The sequence below is a fragment of the Perca fluviatilis genome, chromosome 17, assembly GCF_010015445.1.
Source record: "Perca fluviatilis chromosome 17, GENO_Pfluv_1.0, whole genome shotgun sequence".
Taxonomy (NCBI): Eukaryota; Metazoa; Chordata; class Actinopteri; order Perciformes; family Percidae; genus Perca; species Perca fluviatilis.
The window spans coordinates 8,975,194-8,997,788 of NC_053128.1; the positions used below are offsets into that span (position 1 = coordinate 8,975,194).

The 22,595-nt window shown below is 41.0% G+C and overlaps 1 protein-coding gene across 3 annotated transcripts in view; it reads left to right on the forward strand.

The window, feature by feature from the left end:
- The window catches only part of cacna1bb (calcium channel, voltage-dependent, N type, alpha 1B subunit, b), a 226,803-nt gene that overhangs the window by 71,047 nt on the left and 133,161 nt on the right, over nucleotides 1-22,595 (forward strand). For all 3 annotated transcript variants that reach the window (XM_039780356.1, XM_039780357.1, XM_039780358.1), the window contains 3 exons: nucleotides 2,093-2,184; nucleotides 2,901-3,053; nucleotides 12,141-12,328. In XM_039780356.1, the coding sequence (XP_039636290.1) occupies nucleotides 2,093-2,184; nucleotides 2,901-3,053; nucleotides 12,141-12,328 (433 nt within the window). The remainder of the gene's footprint in view (nucleotides 1-2,092; nucleotides 2,185-2,900; nucleotides 3,054-12,140; nucleotides 12,329-22,595) is intronic.

A 22,595-nucleotide genomic window follows, 5' to 3' on the forward strand; every position in this document is an offset into this window, starting at 1 on the left:
ACCGTCCATGGCATCTTTACTTCAGTGGTGATAAGGGGCACATAAATGCTCTATTGAACTGCAATGGATTGTGGGATACCGAGGAGGGCTGCAAAAGACACACCAGTTGTACCCTCCAAATTTGGGCAGAAAAAGGCTGTATTTCTCAGCTGCATGTAGAAAGGCCTTTGATCTGAAACAGGTTTATGGATCCATTTTGACTAGAATGTGTGAAAAGAGACACAGAGTGGGTTTAGATGTCGAGCACCATGGAAAGAGACCGAGACAGAGAAAGGGTTTGGATGTGTACTTAATTCTTTACAGCTGTGATCGATCTCTTTGTGGTTCCTTCCTCTCACTGCTTATGTCTAAATCTATGGTTTCCTACAATTGAGCTGAAAATTTAAAAAAACAGTATGAAAAATAAAAAAGTAATGAGAAAATTATAAAATGGAGAATATGGAAATCTATCACTGTCTAAGAATGCCATAAACTGCAAAGCCTGTTCATGAAATATGTATAAACAATATATTCTATAGTATTACATAACAGGGACTTTCATCACAGCAGACTGATATCATCCATAATGATAATTCCCATCCCAAGCACAGATGTGCTTTATCGGTTACCATGCCAACTGGTAACCAGGGAGCAATAAGCGACCTTTCTTGTTTTCTACTTTTTTTCCGTGTGTGTGTGTGTGTGTGTTGTATTTCTTTCAGTCAGCCATGTGTGTATGCTACCCTCCATATAAAAGCTATTGTACCCTTGAGGATTTTCTGCCTGCTCTGGGGCTCCCGACGGTACTTAACTGAGAGGTTTAAAAAAACATGCCCATTTGGGATGTTATAAATAATATCATTTATTCTCAAATGTGTTTTAAAAAACGCATCATGATTGTTTTTTTTTCAGCGAACGGAAACCGATATGGCAATTCAGTCTAGTAATCGGGCTAGTTTCATTTCTCTCAACAATCTGAGACAGACTTCTCTCCATCTATTATTTTGTCTCTCCGCCGTTGTTGGACAGATTTGCAAAATATAGCTATACAGGATAGAAACTGACATTACAAAAATAAATTCTGTTGAGTGACAGTTTATGTGTAATGACCTTGCCAACAGAGTGTGTTTGTAGCACACAACAGTGCAGACTGACGCTCCATGAAAATCAGTTTCAGCCTTTTGTTTAAAAGTCAAATTGTTGGTAAGAATATTTTAGCTTTCTTTAAAAAGCTGGCATATGCACGCCCCATACCATCCCTATGTAAATCTACACCAATGAAGCGAGGTCTCCCATAGTAGGGAATGTGTAGGAATGTCTAAGATTCCAGATCAAATTCATATTATTCCTGGCTGCGGTTCACTTAACCTTGATCTCTTTACAGTAATTCCTTTTATCATATTCCTCCTCCCCTCTTTCTTTAACTTAACCTCTCCCTCTCTCTCTCTCTCTCTCTCTCTCTCTCTCTCTCTCTCTCTCCCTCTCTCTCCTTAGCCTAGAGCATGTGTTTTTTCTGTTTCAGTGGAGCACTTAAGTCTCCCTCTCTGTACAACCTGTAATGAGGGTTGCCAGCTGTGTCTCAGTGGCCACACACACACACACACACACACACACACACACACACACACACACACACACACACACACACACACACACACACACACACACACACACGTGCAAGCCACAGTATGTCGTTCCTTCACTTGTAGGTAAAGCAGACATAAACAGCGCATGATGTAATCAGACACACATGTGATCAACCTAGTGTGTGTGTGTGTGTGTGTGTGTGTGTGTGTGTGTGTGTGTGTGTGTGTGTGTGTGTAAGAAGGCAGAAAGATTATTTGTGTTGAAATTCTTTTCTCTCTTTATTTCTTTTGTAAATTCAATACATGTGGGGTTTGGACGGAAATAAACAAGCAATTTGAAGACATTTTGTGCTTGGAGAATCTAATTGGCTTTTTTCCATTATTTTTCGGACATTTTCAAAAAACAGATTAAACCTAAAATAATTGTTTTTTGCAGCCTTATCGTGTGTGTATCAATGCTACAGTGAAATACTGTGCAGAGATTTGAACCATCCCTGTGTGGATGTTTGTGTCTGTGTGTTTGACAGAATCCTGGCCACGGTGGGTTCGGACTTTGACCTGCGAACACTGCGCGCGGTGAGAGTGCTGAGACCCCTGAAACTCGTGTCAGGAATCCCTAGTAAGTCACTTAACATTTGAAGGTATTATCATTTCAAAAATTATACAAGAGACAAAGTGGCTTGTACAAACTACAGAAACTACTTTCTCTTTTTGTTCTTTGCTTTGATATGTTGATATATTCTTTACCTCTCTACCCTTCAGATGTAGATACAGATGTAAGTGTAGTGAACTAGTCTAACTTTGAGTGTCTTACAAAGTTATCATTTCATCTATATAATTGGAAAGTTGTTAATAGAACATTGAAACAAGGAAACGTGCACTGCAGACTTTTATTGAAGCGCCGGTCAGCTACAGTAAAGGCTTCACTTCAACAGTTAAAAGATACCTCCTGATTATTACAACTTGGGATGGACCATCATTTTCATAGGTGATAATTACATTGTACTCACCAGTTTAGCTGCTGAGACCTGGGAGCCGTTAACATTGCTAAAAAGAACTTAGAGACAAAAATACAAGCAGTCAGACAATCAGACAGTAAGCATCTGTCACATCACAGGTAACGGTGATGATGTTGTGTTCCCAGATCTCAGCAGTTATTTTGGGTGGGTACAATGTTATCCTAACTGATAGAATTGATGGCCAACAACAACAAAAATAAGACCCAAGGTGCAATAAACCTTAATCCTAGTGTAAAGCAGGTATTTTCAACAAATAGGCCGGGCCCTGCTAACACTCTCTTCCCTCCCCTCTCCCCCATGTTTTTCTGTCTCTCAGGTCTCCAGGTGGTATTGAAGTCCATAATGAAAGCCATGGTTCCTCTGCTTCAGATCGGCCTGCTGCTTTTCTTTGCCATTGTCATGTTTGCCATCATCGGGGTGGAGTTTTACATGGGCAAATTCCACACCACCTGCTTCAAGATAGAGACTGGTAAGAGCAACAGCTTGGCTGCGGCGTGTGTTTGTACGACAACACTAATTATCGGCCGAGTTGACGCCAGGAAAAACTTTCTCTTCCGTCAGCTGCGTTGCCATATTTGTTAGGCATGAGAACGTATATCGCATCGAATATTTATGCAGGCGTACATAAATGATTCATAAGTTGTGTATGTACTGTACTGTACATTCACAGCGCTGGCAGGCACTGTGCCAATATCAACATACAAACAAGTGCACAGCAGAATTTCTGACAGCCATTTTCACATCTTGATATTGATTAATGGTATTTTCACAGTCTTCAGGTTTTGATTGATTGCTTCTGCTGTATCTCAATAGAAATGCGCATGCACTCGGCCTCCCAATGAAGTTCTACCTCAGATGCTAGTTCCATCTTTCTCTTACATCAGAAGTGCGTGCTAGTGAGCAGCAGTAATACCTGACATGGCATTCCTTGCTGTGTGAGTGGGAGTTGAGCAGCTTCTCTATAACGGTGTTTTGTAAGTTTTGTCTCCTTAAAGGGATAGTTTGGATAGTTTGAAGTGGGGTTGCATGGTTGCTGGTCTACTGCTGCTTCGATTGGGTCGTTTGTGTTATTGTGTGACTTTGGTGTTTTAAAAAGGGTTAGGAATTAACAAAAATAAAAAACGGACAAGACAAGAGCATGGATAATGGCTTCAGTTCCCCACACACCCAAAGGGAAAGCTGTGAAAATATTGTAAATGTAGCAGATATTGATTTATTTATTTTTTTCTAGGTGGGCCTTTTTTAGGTGGCTAAAATACATTTAGCTGTGTGGCCCTGTCCATAGCAGAACATTATATAATTAAATAAATATGGAGAATAGGGTTTAAAGATAATTAATCAGTATTTACATTGGTTTAAATACATCTGTGTCCTTTTTTTTTCTAGTTTCTGCAATTATTTCAAGGAAATTTTCAAACTCAAGTCACACTTAAACTCTATTCAACTACATCATTATTTGTTGAATTGTATGCTTGTCTGTAATTGACAACTACAGATAAACTCTACATACTTGCACGTTCAGCTGACCTTAAGGTAAAAATTATACTACCAACTGACTTGATTTAGTTGAAATTGTGGCAACACATCTTCATTGTCCATATACCGGTAATAATGATTTTTCCCTATAATAATTAATTCCTTTCTAGGAAATTCTCAGGAAACAATAGGAAACATGACAATCAGGGACGGACTGGGGCTAAAAAACAGCCCGGGACTTTCTCCCAAATAGGCCCATCATCTGGCCATTCGCACCTAGCCGTGCGCGACAGACACTAGCCAGGGGTTAATAATTGGGTTTGTGTTTATTAGCCATTTGCGGTTGGTACCATCTTTACAACTAAACACTCTGTGTAGAGACAGGTGTTTAGGCTTTTGCTGAGGGTGGTAAGCAAAAAATGGTTCCAGGCTGTGACTATCTGACTTGGGCCGTGTGAAATATTGTGATGTAGAGCATCCTGGGACATCCTGGCACTTCCCTGCACTCTCCCTGTTATCTTTTGTGCTGCAACTATCTTCAACCTGAATAAACAAATGATTTTAAAGATAGGTTATTAGCTATTATTGATATAGTATGTGTTGCTTTGTGTTAAAGAAATAGCATTTAATAACCTATTTAATATTTTGTCAATCTTATATTACACTTTTTATTCAAATTAAGGCTGTGAAATTATGAAAATGACTAGGCACTATCAATGTTGTCTGTGAAGCTTTCACAACCAACCCCCAGGTCTTTGCCAGTTCCACAATAGTAAACTCAAATATGAAAGACAAGGAAAAACTGCACTCTAATGGAAGACAGACAAGCTAGGATTTTTTGGTTAAATTTGGTGAATTATTTAGCACCCTTCCCAGTTTGTTAGTACGTTTAGAGTGGTACCAATGCATGCCTGATGTTTTCCCGTTTAATTCAATACCATAGTCTTCATCCTAGCAGCAAAAGTGAGCTCACTACAACCTCTCATATACAACCAAGTGAAATCGCGGTCAACCCGCGATTAATTTCTAACGCGTTTAATGTTTCAAATTAACCTAACAGAAATTATTCAACACTTTAAGTCTGATAGCATTAAATGGCACGATCATTTTCACAATCATGATACACCCCCATGTTGATAGCTGACTATGCAGTTCGCTAAGATAGAGATAAAGGCAGCCTATTATAATGTGTCCTGCTCCTGGCACTCAGTACCTCTTGCTGATGTGAAATTAACCTCTGCTGTCTGTCCCTCATCATGACCAGGCTGTGGATTGGTGATAGCCAGACGAGTAGGCCCACTCTTCTTCCTCAGTTTCTTTTACACGTAGCATATACAGTAAGTGATCATATTAGCGCCCCCTGCTGTTGGCTGTTAATATCGCTTCATTAGACTTTTTTTGTGCCGACGGCCGTTGGTTGGACGGCCGTTCTAGACTTTTCCTGAACGCACAGATTGTCAGTCGGTCCCTGATCTTACACACAGTGAGGATCAAAACTGAAACACAGCACACTTAAAAAGTAAAACCACCAATTATCACTGGTATAGTCTGTGAAAATAAAAAGGAGGGTAAAAGATACGCCTCTTCCCCTTGTGTGTGAGTTAGAGTAGCAATAAAACTCATTACTGATTAATCACAGCCAGGTTGCTATTGCAGTGTTAATAGTATATGCAGCATTATGGTAATTGTACAAAACCTAATCAGTCTGCTCAGCTGAAATTACCCATTGTGTATGTAGTGATAAATACTATGAGAAGGCTTCATTTCCCCACTGCTGGTGTCAGACAGAGTGTGAAGGCGTGACTTGAGGGTTATTGGCTGGGCCAGCTGTAAAGAGTGTGTGTGTGTGTGTGTGTGTTTCAACCCAGTCAGGGTGCTCGTAGTGTTGTGAGCGATTTGTGACAGCCTGCTAATGTACAGTACGTGTGTTATTGAGTTATTTTAGTCACAGAGACACAGCAGGGTTTGATTAAGATGAGCAGCACGGGTAACAACTTTCTACATGAACAGGGGCGAGTCCAGGATTTTTTAAGTGGGGTGACACAGCGGGGACCAATAATCAGTCGGGGTGGGACCGGGGGGTTATCAGAATATAGCATAGAAATATAGGACATATTGGATAGGATAGAACAACACAATGCAATTTTGCTAAATTAGCCACATCACATTCATTAATAATTTCACTTGTTTTTATTTTCAACAAATTGTGTATCCAAATACGATAGACATTTTCTATGGGCTCTTAAGGCAAAAATTTGGATAGTCATCATGGAAACATTAGTTGGTCATATGACAAGGGCTGGGAAGATTTTACTACTACTTCTAAACTGGCCTCAAAATTTCAACAAAGTACACAGTGTGTTTAAAGTATATATCCATTTGGAAAGGCAGCGATTGTGACAGTACCCTGATCCAATGGAAATCTAATTTGTCAGATTGACAGCACTCTAGCCCAATGGATGCAGGGGGCGGCAATCATATTTCAGGGGGGATGGGTGCCGCCCTCTAGACCCGCCCCTGTACATTAAGGGTGTTTTGTTTTTTTTTTTTTTTTGTGTGTTGTTGTTTGGGTTCTTTTTTTTAATTTATTCATTGTTTCCTTACTTGAGTTCAGGGTTGTTCAGAGACCTTCTTTGCGTGGTAGGGAATTGTTTCTTCTTCTCTTATTCTATGTGCTGAGACTTTGCCTTTACATACGTAAGGGATGTCTTGTCATGAGCCATTCATTCAGTTTGGTTAAAGACAAACACACAAAGGGATTGAATTGGACAATTTCCCTTGGGACATTAATTAGACTATAAACAAACTCAGCAAATTCCAAAATTAGTTAAGATCTTCTGCAGATTTAACAATGAGTAACCAACTAGTATTTAATATTAACATCCCATTTTCACTTGCCTTGTAATTCTGTACTAATAATCATGACGGTTCACAAAAAATATTCAGCTATTCTTATTCTAATCTGTTCAAATGCACATATCACTGGAAAGCCAGCACTGGACAGCACTATGAAATATGTCTTTGAGCCTAACGTTTAGCAAATTTATTTAGATTTGATTGATTTTTGTTCTGGAAATACCAAGATAAAAAAACACAGATATATGTCAGATCATTGAACATTCTATACTCGACATTCAGAACATTAATGTAGCAGCAAACAAATATTTGAGAAAACATGGGTATTTCACGTTTTGGGGAACTGTCTGTGAGAGCCTTGTCAGTATTTCAAGAACAGTCCCATTTAAACCAATTGATTGGAATTTTCACCTTGAGTTTTAAACGTTTCATTTAAAAAAATGAACAAAAAAGATCAAACTTAAATGATGAGCCCTAATTATTTTGTAAATGTTCTAATTTCAATTAGGAACTGCACCCAGTAGAAGAAAATAGAGCCCTGCGATGTTCCCTATCCTCCGTGGACACTGAGTCCGCCTGACACAGCACCTGTCAGTAGGAAGAAGAGGGACATATTTTACTGGAGGGACACCAGAGGGATGTTGGCTGTGCAATCTGGCTCTGCAAATCATCGTTAAAACTTGGCACGGCTTGTGATCGTGGCACTATCCCTCATGAAACTCTGGGTGAACAAGGCATCTGTTATACTCAGCACATTTATTCTGTATTCTGATCCCCATCTGCTTACGTGTGCCAGCACATCCTTTCAACAAACTCTCAGCACCCTCCATGTACTCTGTCACTGCGTAATCCCTGAAAACTCAAGCACATCTTGCATAGTTAGACCACATGCACACTAAGATGACTAAACCTGAAAACACATCTTTTACAAACAATAGTCAAATTTCATAGCTCATTGTTGCGCATGTATCATAGCCTGTTTGATGCGTTTGGCATTTATCAGTGTTTGGATTGTATCGTCTGTATAGGAAATATGTGCTGTGGGGTTATTGTACAAGGCAAACGGACTTAAAACACAAGACCACCTACATGTATATCAAGACCAAGTCATCACCAAGACCAGAGTGTATCGAGACCGAGACCAAGACTTTGAGGGGTTGAGACAGAACCAAGACCAGACCGGTGTGAGTCCCACACTGCATGCCACGGTAAATTGTGGAAAATGCTGGATCATAGACACTCCTCAAATTGATCTGAAAGATCCACATTCCCATAAAAACCTCCCACAGAAAACAAATGAAGATTCTTCTTCATTCCCCTCTTTTATTTTTACATAAATGTATCATGAGAAATGCCTTGATAAAAATAATCAAGACAGTTGTGGTCTTGACCGGTCATCTATCTATAAATTGCAGGTGTGTGTGTGTGTGTGTGTGTGTGTGTGTGTGTGTGTGTGTGTGTGTGTGTGTGTGTTATGCAAATATCTCTCAAACTGTTAGTCCGATGGATTTCAAACTTGACAGGTGTCTTCCTATGGGCACGAGTAAGTACATTGCCAAGTTTGACGTTGTTTGGATTAGAAATGCAAAAGATATCGTTAAATATATCGGTAAAAGAAGCTCACATTGGCTTTTGCTGCTCTAGATGCTGGCCACTCCCCCCCTCACCCTGATGACCAGAGACAGAGAGCAGCGGAGCTTTGGCAGCCAAAATGTGACATACACCTCAGACCCACAAAAGTAACACTACTTTGGACTGTCTTTGACTTTGAATAAAGATACAAAAATTCCCGAATTTAAGGACGTTTCAGAATCCCACACATGCAAAGCACAGCCAGCTACAGACAAGTTGCAGCGAGACGTATCTGTATATGTGTGTCCGTGTTTGGGGGCAAGGTAACCTGCACATCACACGCAGACACCACATGCAGAACGCTTTACAACAGCGGGGGGGGGACTCTTTTCCTGCTATTGTATTAAATTGCTGTGAGCATAACAAAACGTAATCTCGGAGATTATTCCTTCACAGCGCTGTGCAATGCGAGAAAATCTCAGAGTTGAACCAGGCGGACACATCAGTTTTCATCAGACTCACCCGGGGTCTGGTTAATTAAGTCTACTGCTAACTTAAAACATTACCGTTGCCAAAATAACCCCACCAATCAAATCCCCTACTTCACCGTGAACCGTCAAGCCACTAAACCTGTATGGAAATGAACACCTCTGCTGAAGTGTTAAATTTGTTAACGATCATACAACACAAGACCTCTCTCTCTCTCTCTCTCTCTCTCTCTCTCTCTCTCTCTCTCTCTCTCTCTCTCTCTCTCTCTCTCTCTCTGCGTGCGCACACACACACACACACACACGGTCCGGTTCTGGAGGTTGATTTACGCAGATATGTGCTGATTAGCTCTCATAACAGGCCGGGTGGGTAGCGCACTGCCATAATGTCTGATTGCTCCACATTGTCATTGTGATATTTTGTGATTACATTCTGAATCTGCAGCGTTCTCTCTCAGGTAAATATATAGTACAATGTCTTCCTCTGATGTAGAAATAGCCTACACTGTAAGTCAGTAGTAGGCTATACAGTGGAGTTGCACATTAAGTGGTTTGGGGTCCTTCTGTAAGTAATTTTGGGGTACATTTTTTGGTTCTGAAGAATTCTACAAGCAGCAATACCACAGGCCAAGCAATCGTCCGTTCCAAACAGGCCCATTTTCAACGGGCACTGCACTAGTGAAATAAAATCCAGAATCCTCTTTATCTGAAACCTTCAAAAAGTGGTCTTGAGACCAATCTTGGAGTTCTCCAACACTGGTCGAAACGTCTTCATTTACCTGAAGTGCACATCCTTTATGATTCTGTGTATCTGTAGGTAACATTGGGATGGGATTTCCCACACTGAGGTGTGCATGTAAAGACCAATAAGCATCAGGGGCGTAGCACAAAATTCTGGGCCCTGTAGAAAGGCATTTTCTATTGTCCCTCCCCGCATCCACAGCTATTCATTCTAGCATCTTTTTGGACCCTCCTCACATGAGGGCCCTGGGTACTAGGTCCCCCTTTTTCCGCCCAGTCCGACGTCCCTGATAAGCATCACTGAAATCCTGCTCTGACTGAGGCCTTTTCCAGCAGTGTGGTCTACAGTGTGCTGGCAGCTGCACATGCAGCTGTGGTGCAGGTTCCATTAGTATGCCCCACTGGTTTGAATATATAAGATGTAAGATAAAGTACAACAGGGATCTCAGTTGGATTGAGCCGGGAGGATAGTATCAGACCCAAAACGACACAAAAATGATTCAGAGTTAAGTGTGACCTGTCGGGGATTATTATCAATAATTTTCATTAGAGCAATTTAACAAACGGACCAAACCTTTCCACACAAAACCTGAACATTGTCAAGTGACAAGTGAGACTCGAAGGTTGTAGCCTTTTATTTTTATAATCTTGTATTTGCTTAATCTTTCCCCTTGTGATGGTTGCAGCTGCTACCACATAGCTGCTCTAAATGTCTGGAACACTTTAGTTTTCTTTATACTTTACACTCAATAGCTCATTTTCTCCCCAAATTAAATTTGGCCTTTTGAACTTATGTACATACATCAGCAAATGTATACTGATATTTCTGACCAAATACATCGTCGATATTGCTGCAATATTGTAGGGTCGACTACCAGGGCTTTCACAAAATATAAACACGAGAGTTTTGATAAATAATCACCAATAATGTGGATACAATGATTAAGTGGGTAAAGGCAAATGATAAAACGGCTATTAAGTTCAGAAAATGACATCACTTTACTGTAATGCTGCCTTTAAAACCAGGAAAAGACAGCACTTGTCATATCACGAAATTACAATATCCAAAATTGAAGTCGATATCTAGCCTAATATATCGATGTTGATATAATAATGATATATTGCCCAGCCCTACGTTAAGTCTATTAGTTTTATTCTGTTTATGTTAAGTTAGCATGCCTGAATAAAGTTCTGTTTAGCTGACCTCTTTTATGGGCTCAGAACTTTGTTACATATTTTGTAAATGGTTTACTTCATTTTTGCGGAAAAAAACCCTCCTTTTGAAAATCCCCCTGTGACTCCTCAAGTCGCCTGCAGTTTTGTTTAGAGAGATGGGGAATGACTTCCAAAAATGTCGATCATGGTTGTCGCTTTAACCTCTAGGCCACTTGGGCACCCCAAGACTAGAAACACCTGCATCATTTTGTAATATGGTATCCTTAATTCTTACAGTCACTCACTGTGATATGCTACAATGTTTTGTCTCTGGTTTAAACGTTTTGTCTCTGATGGATGTTATTATTTGTCCAACATGCACATTTCAGTGATTTTGATGTTGCAGATGTGACAGTAGTTGTAGGGGTGCTTGTTGTGATGTGAAAGGCGCACCATCCAAAAGTAACTTTCTCCTGCAACATCAAGGCCAAAAATGAGTTGAGAGAAATGTGCGTAGAACAAAGGAAATTAAATGAGAACCCATAAAAACAGCATGTCTTAATGTTTTGTTAAGTAACTGTATAGGAAAAGGGGAGTCTCACAAATAGGTAACTTGCAGATGTTGTAAGTGGAGAAGAGAGGCTGTGTTATTAGCTGCTGGCCAGGTGCCTCAGCTGCAATAACAGTTGCGCTCTGCTGGATCATGCCGCTGAACAGGGAGCCAAGGGTTAGAGAGCAAAACTCTAAATTCACCCGTCCGTCTTTGTGCTGGCCTTCACCTGTGGTCACAGGCTTTTTGCAATGACTGACAGAATGAGGTTGCATGATAAGGTTATGAGGTCAATGGTCTTCATTGAGAGGAACCAGTTTAGGTGGGCGGGACAACTGGGAAGGATGTCCCTGGGAGAGTCCCTTTGGAAGAGTTACCGGCATGACTGATGCCCTATTGTTAGGAGGGAACATCAGAGCAGCATGAGGCAGCTGGACAAAGTTGCAGGGGAAAAGGATATTTTGGCTGCTCTGCTGTCCCCGCTCCAGTTCTCACCTAAGTCAATGCCACTTGGGCTTTAGTGGCATTAAATATGAAAACGTTACAATTATTCACTTTGAGATCAATCGATCGACTATCTATCTATCTATCTCTCTATCTATCTATCAATCTATCTATCTCCCCATCTAATCTGATATTTCAGAAGCAATTTAAGTAAAAACATAAATATGCATGTCCAGTCTCATTCCCTTCCTCTCTGTACTTCTGTGTCGGTCAGGTGAGAGAGCTGCAGACTGGCCTTGTGGTCTGGAGCCCCCGGCCAGGATGTGTCCCAACGGGACCCAGTGCAGAGAGTACTGGACTGGACCCAACTTTGGCATCACCAACTTTGACAACATCCTGTTTGCAGTGCTTACTGTGTTCCAGTGCATCACCATGGAGGGCTGGGTGGACATCCTCTACAGCGTGAGTCTATATGCACCACAGACTTCAGAATGCCGTTGTATGTAGTATAAGCTTGATTTCTTGCTGTCGTGTGTTTTTCCTTACATGTTCTTCATCAACATCTTCAATCGTATCATCTTTGCCCAGCTATTTCTCACTTCCTGGTGGCAGGGATTTAAGATTTCCTCTTTGCTGTGTGCTTGTTAGTCGATTTATCTTTAAACACTTTGGTCCAGAGTGTCAGAACAATTACTGGCCAGATTGGTGTGGTTATTTATGGACCACAGAAGATGATTCGTTATGATTATGGTGCCACTGTCAGGTCAAATATTTCCCTGGACCAACAATTAGTTCTATGGCAATGTGCCTGAGGAAGACTAAGGACTGGATTTTATTGAAATTAGTTGTTGATATTCATGCTTCTCCGAAGATGAGCCCCACAGTATAAAAGGATCTGGTAACCCCCATATTCCTCAGAGGATGAACCCTTTTATTATTCAACATCTAATAAACCGTCTTTCACTGCCAGCCTTAAAATGCCAAGTTGTCTATTCATGTAAAAAGCAGATTGCTGTTTGTATTTTGTATTCTGAATTAAAGAAGGCAAGTCAGTAGGGCTGCGTAATATGAGAAAAATATCTTTAAATATAGGGTCTTAAAATCCCCCACGACCCAAATCATATCTTGAATAGTGAGTATGAGCTGATGCCATTTAGCACGAGGTACAGATAGAAGAGATGGAAGAGATAAGATGTGTGTGTGTAATGGGGGAGGGTGGGGCACTAACTGGTAGGGCACTGGTGCAATATATTTTTAATTTGTAACGGCATTGTGCATTTGGGCATTGTGCAATACATAAGTTATTGATCACAGCATGGTTTAATGGGAAATGTGCAATTTGGGTAGAATGAAGTGCAATATGAGGGGAAGGATGTGCCGTGGGTTCTCTTTCTTCTGTGAGTGTGAGGAAAGGTAGGCGGGGTCTTGTGTGAGGTTTATTCAACGCATTGGATGAGATAATGTATGCTTATGTTTCATGCATGTTTACTGTATGTTTATTGTGTGTTTATGTGCGATGCGTCGCCATTTTTGTTCTCTCGACTGCCCAAGACGAATTTCTCCTATAGGGGACAATAAAGGCTTAGCTTATCTGATCATATCTTATACAGTAGAGAATGAGAACAAACATGGAAAGAGATGTCATCTTACAATCTGCGGCAGAGATGTTGAAGACATGTGGTTTGTGTCTTAGACAACTGGGTCACTTGGAAGACCACCCGAGTTGGCCAAGTTTTTAGTATGTTTTCTCGGTCTCCAGGGCCGTAACCAGGGTTAAAACATTAGTGAAAAAAATTGTTTTAATGAAGCTTATTCACTGCATTTCTGGACGAGCAAAATTCCTACCAAAATGACACCTTCAAACTACAGATGCACCGATTACAACTTTATATTTCTAGCCTCCCTTGTGTTTATATCCTGCAAACATTTAGGTCTTTCTTTCATCTTTCTTTCTTTATTTAATTAGCATTCCTGGAGGTGCCTGAGGCCTAAGATTTTTATTGCCAACGACTACCTCTGTTACTGTTGTGCACATAGTCTATATCCTTCTCTTTCCACTTCCGGGATTGCTCCGGTGCTGCAGGAAATTCCGCCGGATGCATGTATTTTCAATTCAATTTTATTTATAGTATCAAATCATAACAAGAGTTATCTCAAGACACTTTACAGGTAGAGTAGGTCTAGACCACAATTTTCCGTTTCCTTCTGCTTTCTTTGTGTTGGAATTTAAAATTCGGTGGCTTTCTGAGGACTATTGTCGATTGCTCCTCAGATCTCTGCAGGGTAAATCCAGAAAGATGTCCAATCTGAGTTTTCTTTCATACGACTATTTTGCAGCGGCTCTGTGCCGAGTTTAGCACCTCCCATGACGATTCTGATTGGTTTAAAGAAATGGCATTTAACCAGAGCACGTTTTCCTCCCATCCCGAATGCTATGTGGAGTAGCCAGACCCTCCTTCAGCACGCTTTGGAGGAGGGTCTGGCAAAGCAAGACTATTGTGCACATGACAAAGATCCTTGAACTTTCTGTGCTCCTACTGTATCCTGTCAGTTTAATACTGGTTTCATTCAGATGCAGATTTACAGTGTGTTTTTTAGTAAATAATTACTGAGGTCTAGACCCTGGTGACCTCGTAGCTGGCTACGGCCATGTATGTCACCAGCCCAAACTGTTTTGTTATCTCAATGCCAGCACCTCATTTTTTTTTTCTTCAGTGCAGCCAAAATAATTATGGTGCCTTTTAAAAACACACAATCCCAGGACACAGAAAGAAAAACAAGAATCCCTAAAGGTCCAGCCAAGCAGAACTAAAAAGTGTCTGGGCCAATCCCACAGTGTTTGACTAGAGCTTTATCTGTTAAAATATTTCTATTTCCAAATGATGTATGCAACATATGACAGTTTACATCTAAAGACAAAAGAAGAATTTTGGCCTTTGTTGAAATTGTGATGAAAGATGTGAAAGGGTTCCTCTGGTGCAGGAACAGCTTGAGATGGTTTCAATAAGCAAAATAAAAACAGAGGAAAATGGACTAGTTAACTCGATTAAAAAACAACTTGTGATATAAGACTTGAAATTCACCTACTTCTAAAAATAGAGTGAAAAAAACAATTTCCTTAATGCACTGTGGCCCCTGATACTGGTTTTGGCCATCAGTGGTGGGATGGGAACATCCAGCATTGCAACGGACTTGTAAACATGTCTGAACAGTGGCTCATTAGAAAGATTCTTACTTGGGACATTTTGCATGAGCTTCCCTGGACATACGAGGTGAAAACTTTATTTTAATATTAGATAGATTCATTTATTAGGGGTCCAAGCCCGAGGGGGCATGGGAACCGCGTGATGCAAGGCATCGCGGTTCACATCTCCAACGGAGCGTGGAACCCTATTGTTTTTCTACTGATTCTTCTTCTTCTTCTTACTTATTATTATTCTTCTAAAACTCAGACTACAGCCTAAACCGTACATAGTCGGGGGTTGCAATTTTCAGGACTGGTCCAAAACTCCGCAAGGACCTCAGGTGCAAAAATTGACCCACTTTCACCACTAGGTGGCGCTATAGCAGAAGAAAACGCGTTTTCTTATGCGTGAAAAATCGTGATTTATCAAAAACCTACTTTTTCGAACTCCTCTTAGACCGTGCAACCGATCTGGAAGAAACTTGGACCGTAGCATCTCCAGACTGACATGACTAAAAGTTATGGAAATAATTTTTATACGATACAAATTAATTAATTAAACTAATTTGTGTAGCTAACTATGAAAACACCAACTTTGCCATATCTCGCCCAAAATAAATGGTATCAAGGCCAAACTGTAGATTCTTCTTTGCCATGAACCTCTGGAGGTCCCCCACGCGTTTTACGAAAATTGGTCACTAGGGGGCGCTACAAGTACAAAACGTTTATATGTCATGAATGGCTCAATCCGATTTATACAAAATTTGATGGGTACCATCTAGGGCCAATCCTGAGCCCAACCCTAGAGTGGGGTACTGAGGGGTCAAAGTGGGCGTGGCCTATGTGACCCAAGGTGACGCAAGTCTAGATATACCACTTACACTAATGTGAACAACTTTAAATTTAAAGGGTAGATGGACAATGGGCCATGGACCACACCTACCAAAAATTACACATGTGGACCACTAGGTGGCGCTGTAATGTTTTTTTTGTCTTTAACTCCCACATTACACATCGCACATTAGAAATTCTTACATCCACGTATTCCTTCAATCAAGCTGAATTACCTGATATAGGCCCTGCCCATTTCTGCACAAACGATTTTTTGCAATAAAGCACAATGCGCAAAACCAACTTTTTCGAACTCGTCCTAGGCCGTGCGACCGATCTGCACGAAACCTGGTCGTTAGCATCTCCAGATGGACCTGACAAAAAGTTATGGAAGGAATTTTGCTACGTTAAAGTATGCGCATTTGACAACCAAACAAATTTTCCTAGCTAGCTACACACGTATCCTATCATATCTCGGCCAAATTTTATGTTATCAGCAAATAACTTGAGATCCTTTTTCAACATCCCACGACGATGCTCTGTACCAAATTTGGGGAAGATCGGCCTTTAGGGGGCGCTAAAAGCAACGTTTATTTGTTTCGCCCAATAACTCAATGCATTTAAATGGGAAATTTGCAATTGCAATATCTCTGCCACAGTAAAAGCAATCAACACAAAACTTGTGATGCTCGTTCGGCATGCCGCTCTGAGGCGCTGTACCAAATTTGGCAAAGATCGGCCATTAGGGGGCGCTATAGTAAACATATACCAGTTTGGGCCTTTTAATCCCTTCTGAGGTCAAGCATGTTGTATGCAATGCCAAACGGCACTTCTTAATAATAACTTTATAACTTCATAATTTTAAATAGTCGAAGCGTAGGGTCTTTTGGAGCTAAAAGCTAACAGTTGCCGCTTTCTGCTGGTGTTTTCTTTGTCTTCCTAGCCCTTACAGAAGGTTTTGCGTCCAGCCTAGAAGTCCAGAGTTTTTTCGGGTCTTTGTGAAATTAATCCATACACATCCAAGATTGATACACCGTGTGTAAGAAATGTTAATAGTCTGTCCATTATGAGTTATAATGTTCAATATGTTTATTTTTCCACTGGATGACTCAAAATATATAGAACTGCAGTTGGTGCTACATAGTCATAGTGTGATTGGTTATGTCGGTGGCATTGATTCTTAATTTCCCACGAAGCTGATCGCGGTTACGTGTCAGTTAAACTTCTCATCTCCAATCCTATCTGTATTTGTGAGAAGTGGCGCTGTCCTGAGTTGAAAGCCTACTTTACGGCTTTATTATCGAGTTAATAGGCGCGTCTGTTTGTGTTGGCCGCTGTCCATTTTCTAACAACTTTTGACTACTTTTTCTTTCTTTTTTTTAAACGACGTGTGCCGTTGAGCACCCACGGAGGAAAACATCAGTCGGTGCCCATGACACCATTTAGAACAACCTGACCACCTCCCCTGCTCTTTCAACCACCACACCTGCTGGTACCTCCACCCTCTCAGTCACTCTCTCATTTCTCTCTGCTGTCCCCTGTGGTCAGGGGGGTTAAGAAGTTTGTTTATAGTAGAGAATTGTTAAAGGTAGTCTGTATATGCATGGAGATGAACTGTTAACCACTAAATTTGCAACGGCAGAGTACCGCAGACCTTGTGCATCAAACCTCTCAATATTCACCAACGTTTGCCCCCCCTACGTAATGCTTCAGGTTCCGCATTGGCACAGCTTCCCGGGTCATCGGGGGCGTCGGGGACGACTGGCATCGGAGGCGACTGGCATCAGAGGCTTGGGCCCGTCATAACTGCTTGCAGTTCTAGTTTGTTTTTGTTTTTCAAAACAGGTTATTGTGTAAAAAGAGATGTAGCATGAGCAGCATGTTAGCAGACAAAAGCAGCCTCAGCAGTCCGTGTGTGTCTACTCAGGATGCGTTCAGGCACAGTATTGATTATTGCTTATTAGTATTGCTAATTTTTAAACTTGATACGTAAAAATAAGCTCTAGGTCGCATTTACGCACATGCAGCGCGAGTCAAAAACATGAGCCATTCCATTTTACTTGGCAAATTATTTATTTGTTGCATTATTTGCACATATACTACTTAGTGTATGTATATCTTCCTCTGTCTTCCTCCTTTCAGTTTTCTAGTTTACTCTCCCTTCCTTTACGTTTATCTTCTTTTCATCCCTAAACACCTCCTTTTCCTTTCCCTGCCTTCTTCACTTTTCCCTCTACTTCATCTTTTCCTTTCCCGGGAGATAGCAGCTAACTGGCACTACGTTGTGAACCACTTACAGAGCCATCTTTCCTCCTCCTCCTTGTCCGTGCTCTTCATCCTTGTCTCACTCCAAACATCTCCCGTAGTTTTTTCTCTCTCATTATCCAAAGCGATGCAGACCTACGCAGCTGTGATCTTTTTTTTTTTGTCTTTTTTTTCTTTTCCTTCTTCTCAAAGTCGTTCCTTTTGATCCACCTGTTATTTTTTACTGCACTTTTTTTGTGTGGCGTAGTGTATTCCTTCCTGCCCACCTATTCAACCAGGCATTTCTCTCTGCACTGCTGAATTTCACCATCTACTCCTCGGTCTTTTACTTTTTCATAGCCAGACTGATTCACATGCATAAGGGGTTGTTTTGCTAAGGTGGGAGAGATTTCTCATGGCCTTGTAGAGACCATTCTTACGCCCCGTTGAGGCAGATAAGGCTGATTTTGGGACTGTTGTGATTGGTCCAAGTGATGCTCTAAAGCTTTTACTTTACTACACGCAGACATTGTTGAGCTCTTTGGAAAGCGTTGTTATTACAGTCCTTGAGGAGCTTCACTGAAGATTAAGACCTTTCTGACCAGTCGTCTCTCGAAGCTAGTTATCCATTACAAGAACCACGGCCATGGAAAATACTGGTTAGTGACTGGCTGACAGGTGCGCATTAGCACACTTTAGCGCTTTAGTGCATGGGCGCCTGGATAGCTCACCTGCAGAGCAGGCGCCCATATATAGAGATTTACTGCTAGACGCAGCGGCCGCAGGTTCGACTCTGAGCTGCGGCCCTTTGCTGCGTGTCATTCCCCCCTCTGTCTCCACTTTCATGTCTATAGCTGTACTATATGAATAAAGGCCTAAAATGGCCAAAAAATAATAATAATAATGATTAAAAAAAAGCTTTAGTGCGTAACTTTTTGATATTAATGAACGTTACAATCGAGCCATTGCCAAATGAGTTGCTACAAAGCTAATTAAGACGATCAGCTCCACACAACTGTCTCTGTATTTCTCAGTATGGCTATGTTCAGAAGGTTGTGGTGGTGCAGCTGGTGCAACCCTTAAAATGTTAGTAGCGCGTAAACTCTGACCTCAAAGTTAGAACTTATGCTCAAACTAGTCTACGTTTCAACTTACGCATAGCTGGTGCAACCCAGTGTTGGTCTAAATCCATGTGCAAGGTATACCTAACAGCAGATAGCTAAAGCAACAGTATTTTCTTGCATTTGCTATTGCTAACATGTATTCTCCTTGTCATTGGTGAGACAGACCTAGCCATGAGTTAAACATAGCCTAGTCTATATCCACGACGTTCCCCTTCCGGGATTGCTCTGTTGCCGACGGAAATTCCGCTGGATGTCACTCTTTTCGGCCAGATGTCTGTCCCCTTTCCGCTTTCTTTGTGTTGTAATGTTGACCTCCGGTGGATTTCTGAGGACTATGGTTAACTGCTCCTCAGATCTCTGCAGGGTAAATCCAGACAGCTAGCTAGACTATCTGTCCAATCTGAGTTTTCTGTTGCACGACTAAAACAACTTTTAAACATACACGTTCCACCAAAACAAGTTCCTTCCTGAGACTATTTTGCAGCGGCACCGTGGCTCTGTCCGGTGCTTAGCACCTCCCATGAAGATTGTGCTTGGTTTAAAGAAATGCCAATAAACCAGAGCATGTTTTTCTCCCAACCCCGAAATGCTGTGTGGACTAGGCAGACCCTCCTCGGCAGCGCTGTGGAGGAAGGTCTGGCAATGCAACACTAAACATAGCCTGATAATTCAGCCTGACATGGTCTTCATGTTAGCCAAATTCAAATCTTTATAAACAGATACCTGCATATAAATGCAGAATCTGTAGGCAACGGGACAAGATTTTGGTATTGGAAGCGTTCTGGTTTCCATTCGTAGTCCAAGTAGTTTTGGTTATTTATTTGCATTCATATGCAGATATCTGTTTAAGCTCCAACTCCATTTTTGCGTCACAAGTTGCTAATCGGACCTGGTACAAGGAAGAGAAAGTCTTTGCTCGAATATCTGTTATCTGGATATTTGCTAGCTACCCTGGAACCCTAAAATGATTGGCCGTTGCCCCCAGAGGCTACCCTAACCTAATCAGGGGAGAGTATTTATTCAGGCGATCATTTTCTGTTGACGCAGAAGCAGCTGTAGCGGTGGGTATTTTAATGATAAAATTTTTCACCATGATTAAAGAAATATTCCAATGAAAGCATTGGTATGTAGCCTCTTGGCCAGGTCATGTTTGTAAATGAGAAGTTGTTCTCAAACAGTTTACCTGGATAAATAAAGGTTAAATAAAAAAAATAAAATCCTGTACAGCTGTGTCAATGTAATCCTCGTGTGTCATCATTTTTATGTTCCTATGATTCATGAGTGTTGCTAGCTTTGAACAAAGTTCTCGTTCGAACAGACTTTGCCTGCTCCTTGTCTTTCACTTTCTATATTAGGACACATCACTTGCATAACAACAACCCATGACACTAGACATTTAACTTCCTGACCTTAAAAGAACTTGGGAGGGACTCAGTGCTAGCTAACTCAGGACACTTATACAATATTTACACAATACAGGCCGCCCAATTTGGCGTCCAATGCAGTGAAACACTGTTGACTTGTGATTTGCTCTGCTGTGCATATTGCATATTTTCTTTGAATTTTTTTTCATTGTCTTAATCTTTTCCAACCCTATTTGTAGGGTATATTTAAATGGTATATACCTATTTGTAGGCCTGTAGTGTATCATCCAATATCCTGTAACCTTTTCAGACGTGCCCATTCCAACAGTTTTGGTTGTTGCGAAGAAGATGTCATTGTTAGTTCCTTCTGAAAGTACCTGTAATTTACCATCCGAGCAGGGCCAAATGTTCCACAAGGTTTTCCCTAAAGAATGTGACAAACAAAGAAATAAAAGGAGAAATTATGACAACCTTATGCAGTGGAAAAGAGCCATAGCTGTATTTGTGTGAATGCAGTGGAGCGTGCACGCTTGCCATGCGTGCATTAATATCCTGAATCTACAAATGTAGATGCACTCTTGGTACAGAAGTGGGGGAGGTTTAAGTTTGAAACATCATGAAGCCAGAAAAGCATCGAGGCGGGGGTTCTATTCTGTGGATTATATACTTTGCTGTAACCCAGCGTTAACCCCCGCAGATTGATGACTATGCTACCTCTGCCCAAAGGGGGATTGCTCAGACCTTCCTCTCTAATGGTGTGCAAGAAAATGTAGAGTACCTCTACCTACCCCCTCTACTTCTTCTTTCCTTATTGCTTCCTCTCTGCCATCCATCCTCCCCCCCCACACCATCTTTCTTTATAACTTCACCTCCCCCGGCGAGGCCACGTCCCAGGATCCTGTGGTCTCCCAGCAGCTGATGTAGTGGAACAAAGCACTGCTGTCTGCCATGTTATTCTTCAGCTTGAGGGAGTGGTGACAATGAGGGCACATTCAGCGCGACAATATGCCTCTGATGGTGTGAGCATAGTGTTACCAGTGATAAGATGAAATACACACCAGGAAGTCCAGTTTGAAAGCTGATCAGACAGGAAAACACTTGGCAATTTTAAAATCATAAAGATTTAATATTTGAAAAACTGCTCAGAGACTTGAAAAGTTACTTGGTAATACTTTATTTGAAGGGGTGTGCATAAGACTGACATGACACTGTCATAACTATGACATGATACCTGTCATGCCCATGGAGTCTTTTTGAATGTTCATGACTGTTGTCATTAAGTGTCATTCGGTAAATTATGACACTTTTAATGCAAAGTTAGAATTGTTCGCGATGTTTCTGTTCTGACAACTTGACATTAACAAAGACAACAATGTCTGTGCTATGACAAGTTGACATTAACCTAGACAACATAACTTGTCAGTTTTACGACAGGGAATGCACTACTGAGATGGTTTTCTTTCCGGGTTCCCTTTGCCTCCAGGAGCTGAGTTAGCTAATTGGGCAGCTGTACAGCTAACCAAGCTAACTAGCTAATGGCAGTTAACTACAGTTAGCGGTTGCTTTAGCAACAAGTAACATTATCTGTCCAAAACTCATTAAATCACCTCACTTCTGCATTCACTGTCGTCAAACTGGTCTTATAATTTTTATGACATCTTAATGTCTAGTCCAAATGGTTCCACCTTACTTAAGGTCAAGGATAAAATATTCATGACACATTTATAATGGTCTCATGACAGCCAATGTAAAACCCAACCACTTAATGACAGTTTAATGTAATGGTAAAACATTAAGCTAAATAGTTTCCTAAAGTTTGATAATTAGGACTCCCACGACATATTTATGTACATATTATTTATGAGGTTATGTTGTCTAGGTTATTGTCTGGTTGTTGTCTAGCGTAACGACAGAGGAAATGTAAATCACTCCAAACTTTTACTTTAAACAAACCGTTTTGAATTAATAACTATGCCGAAAGA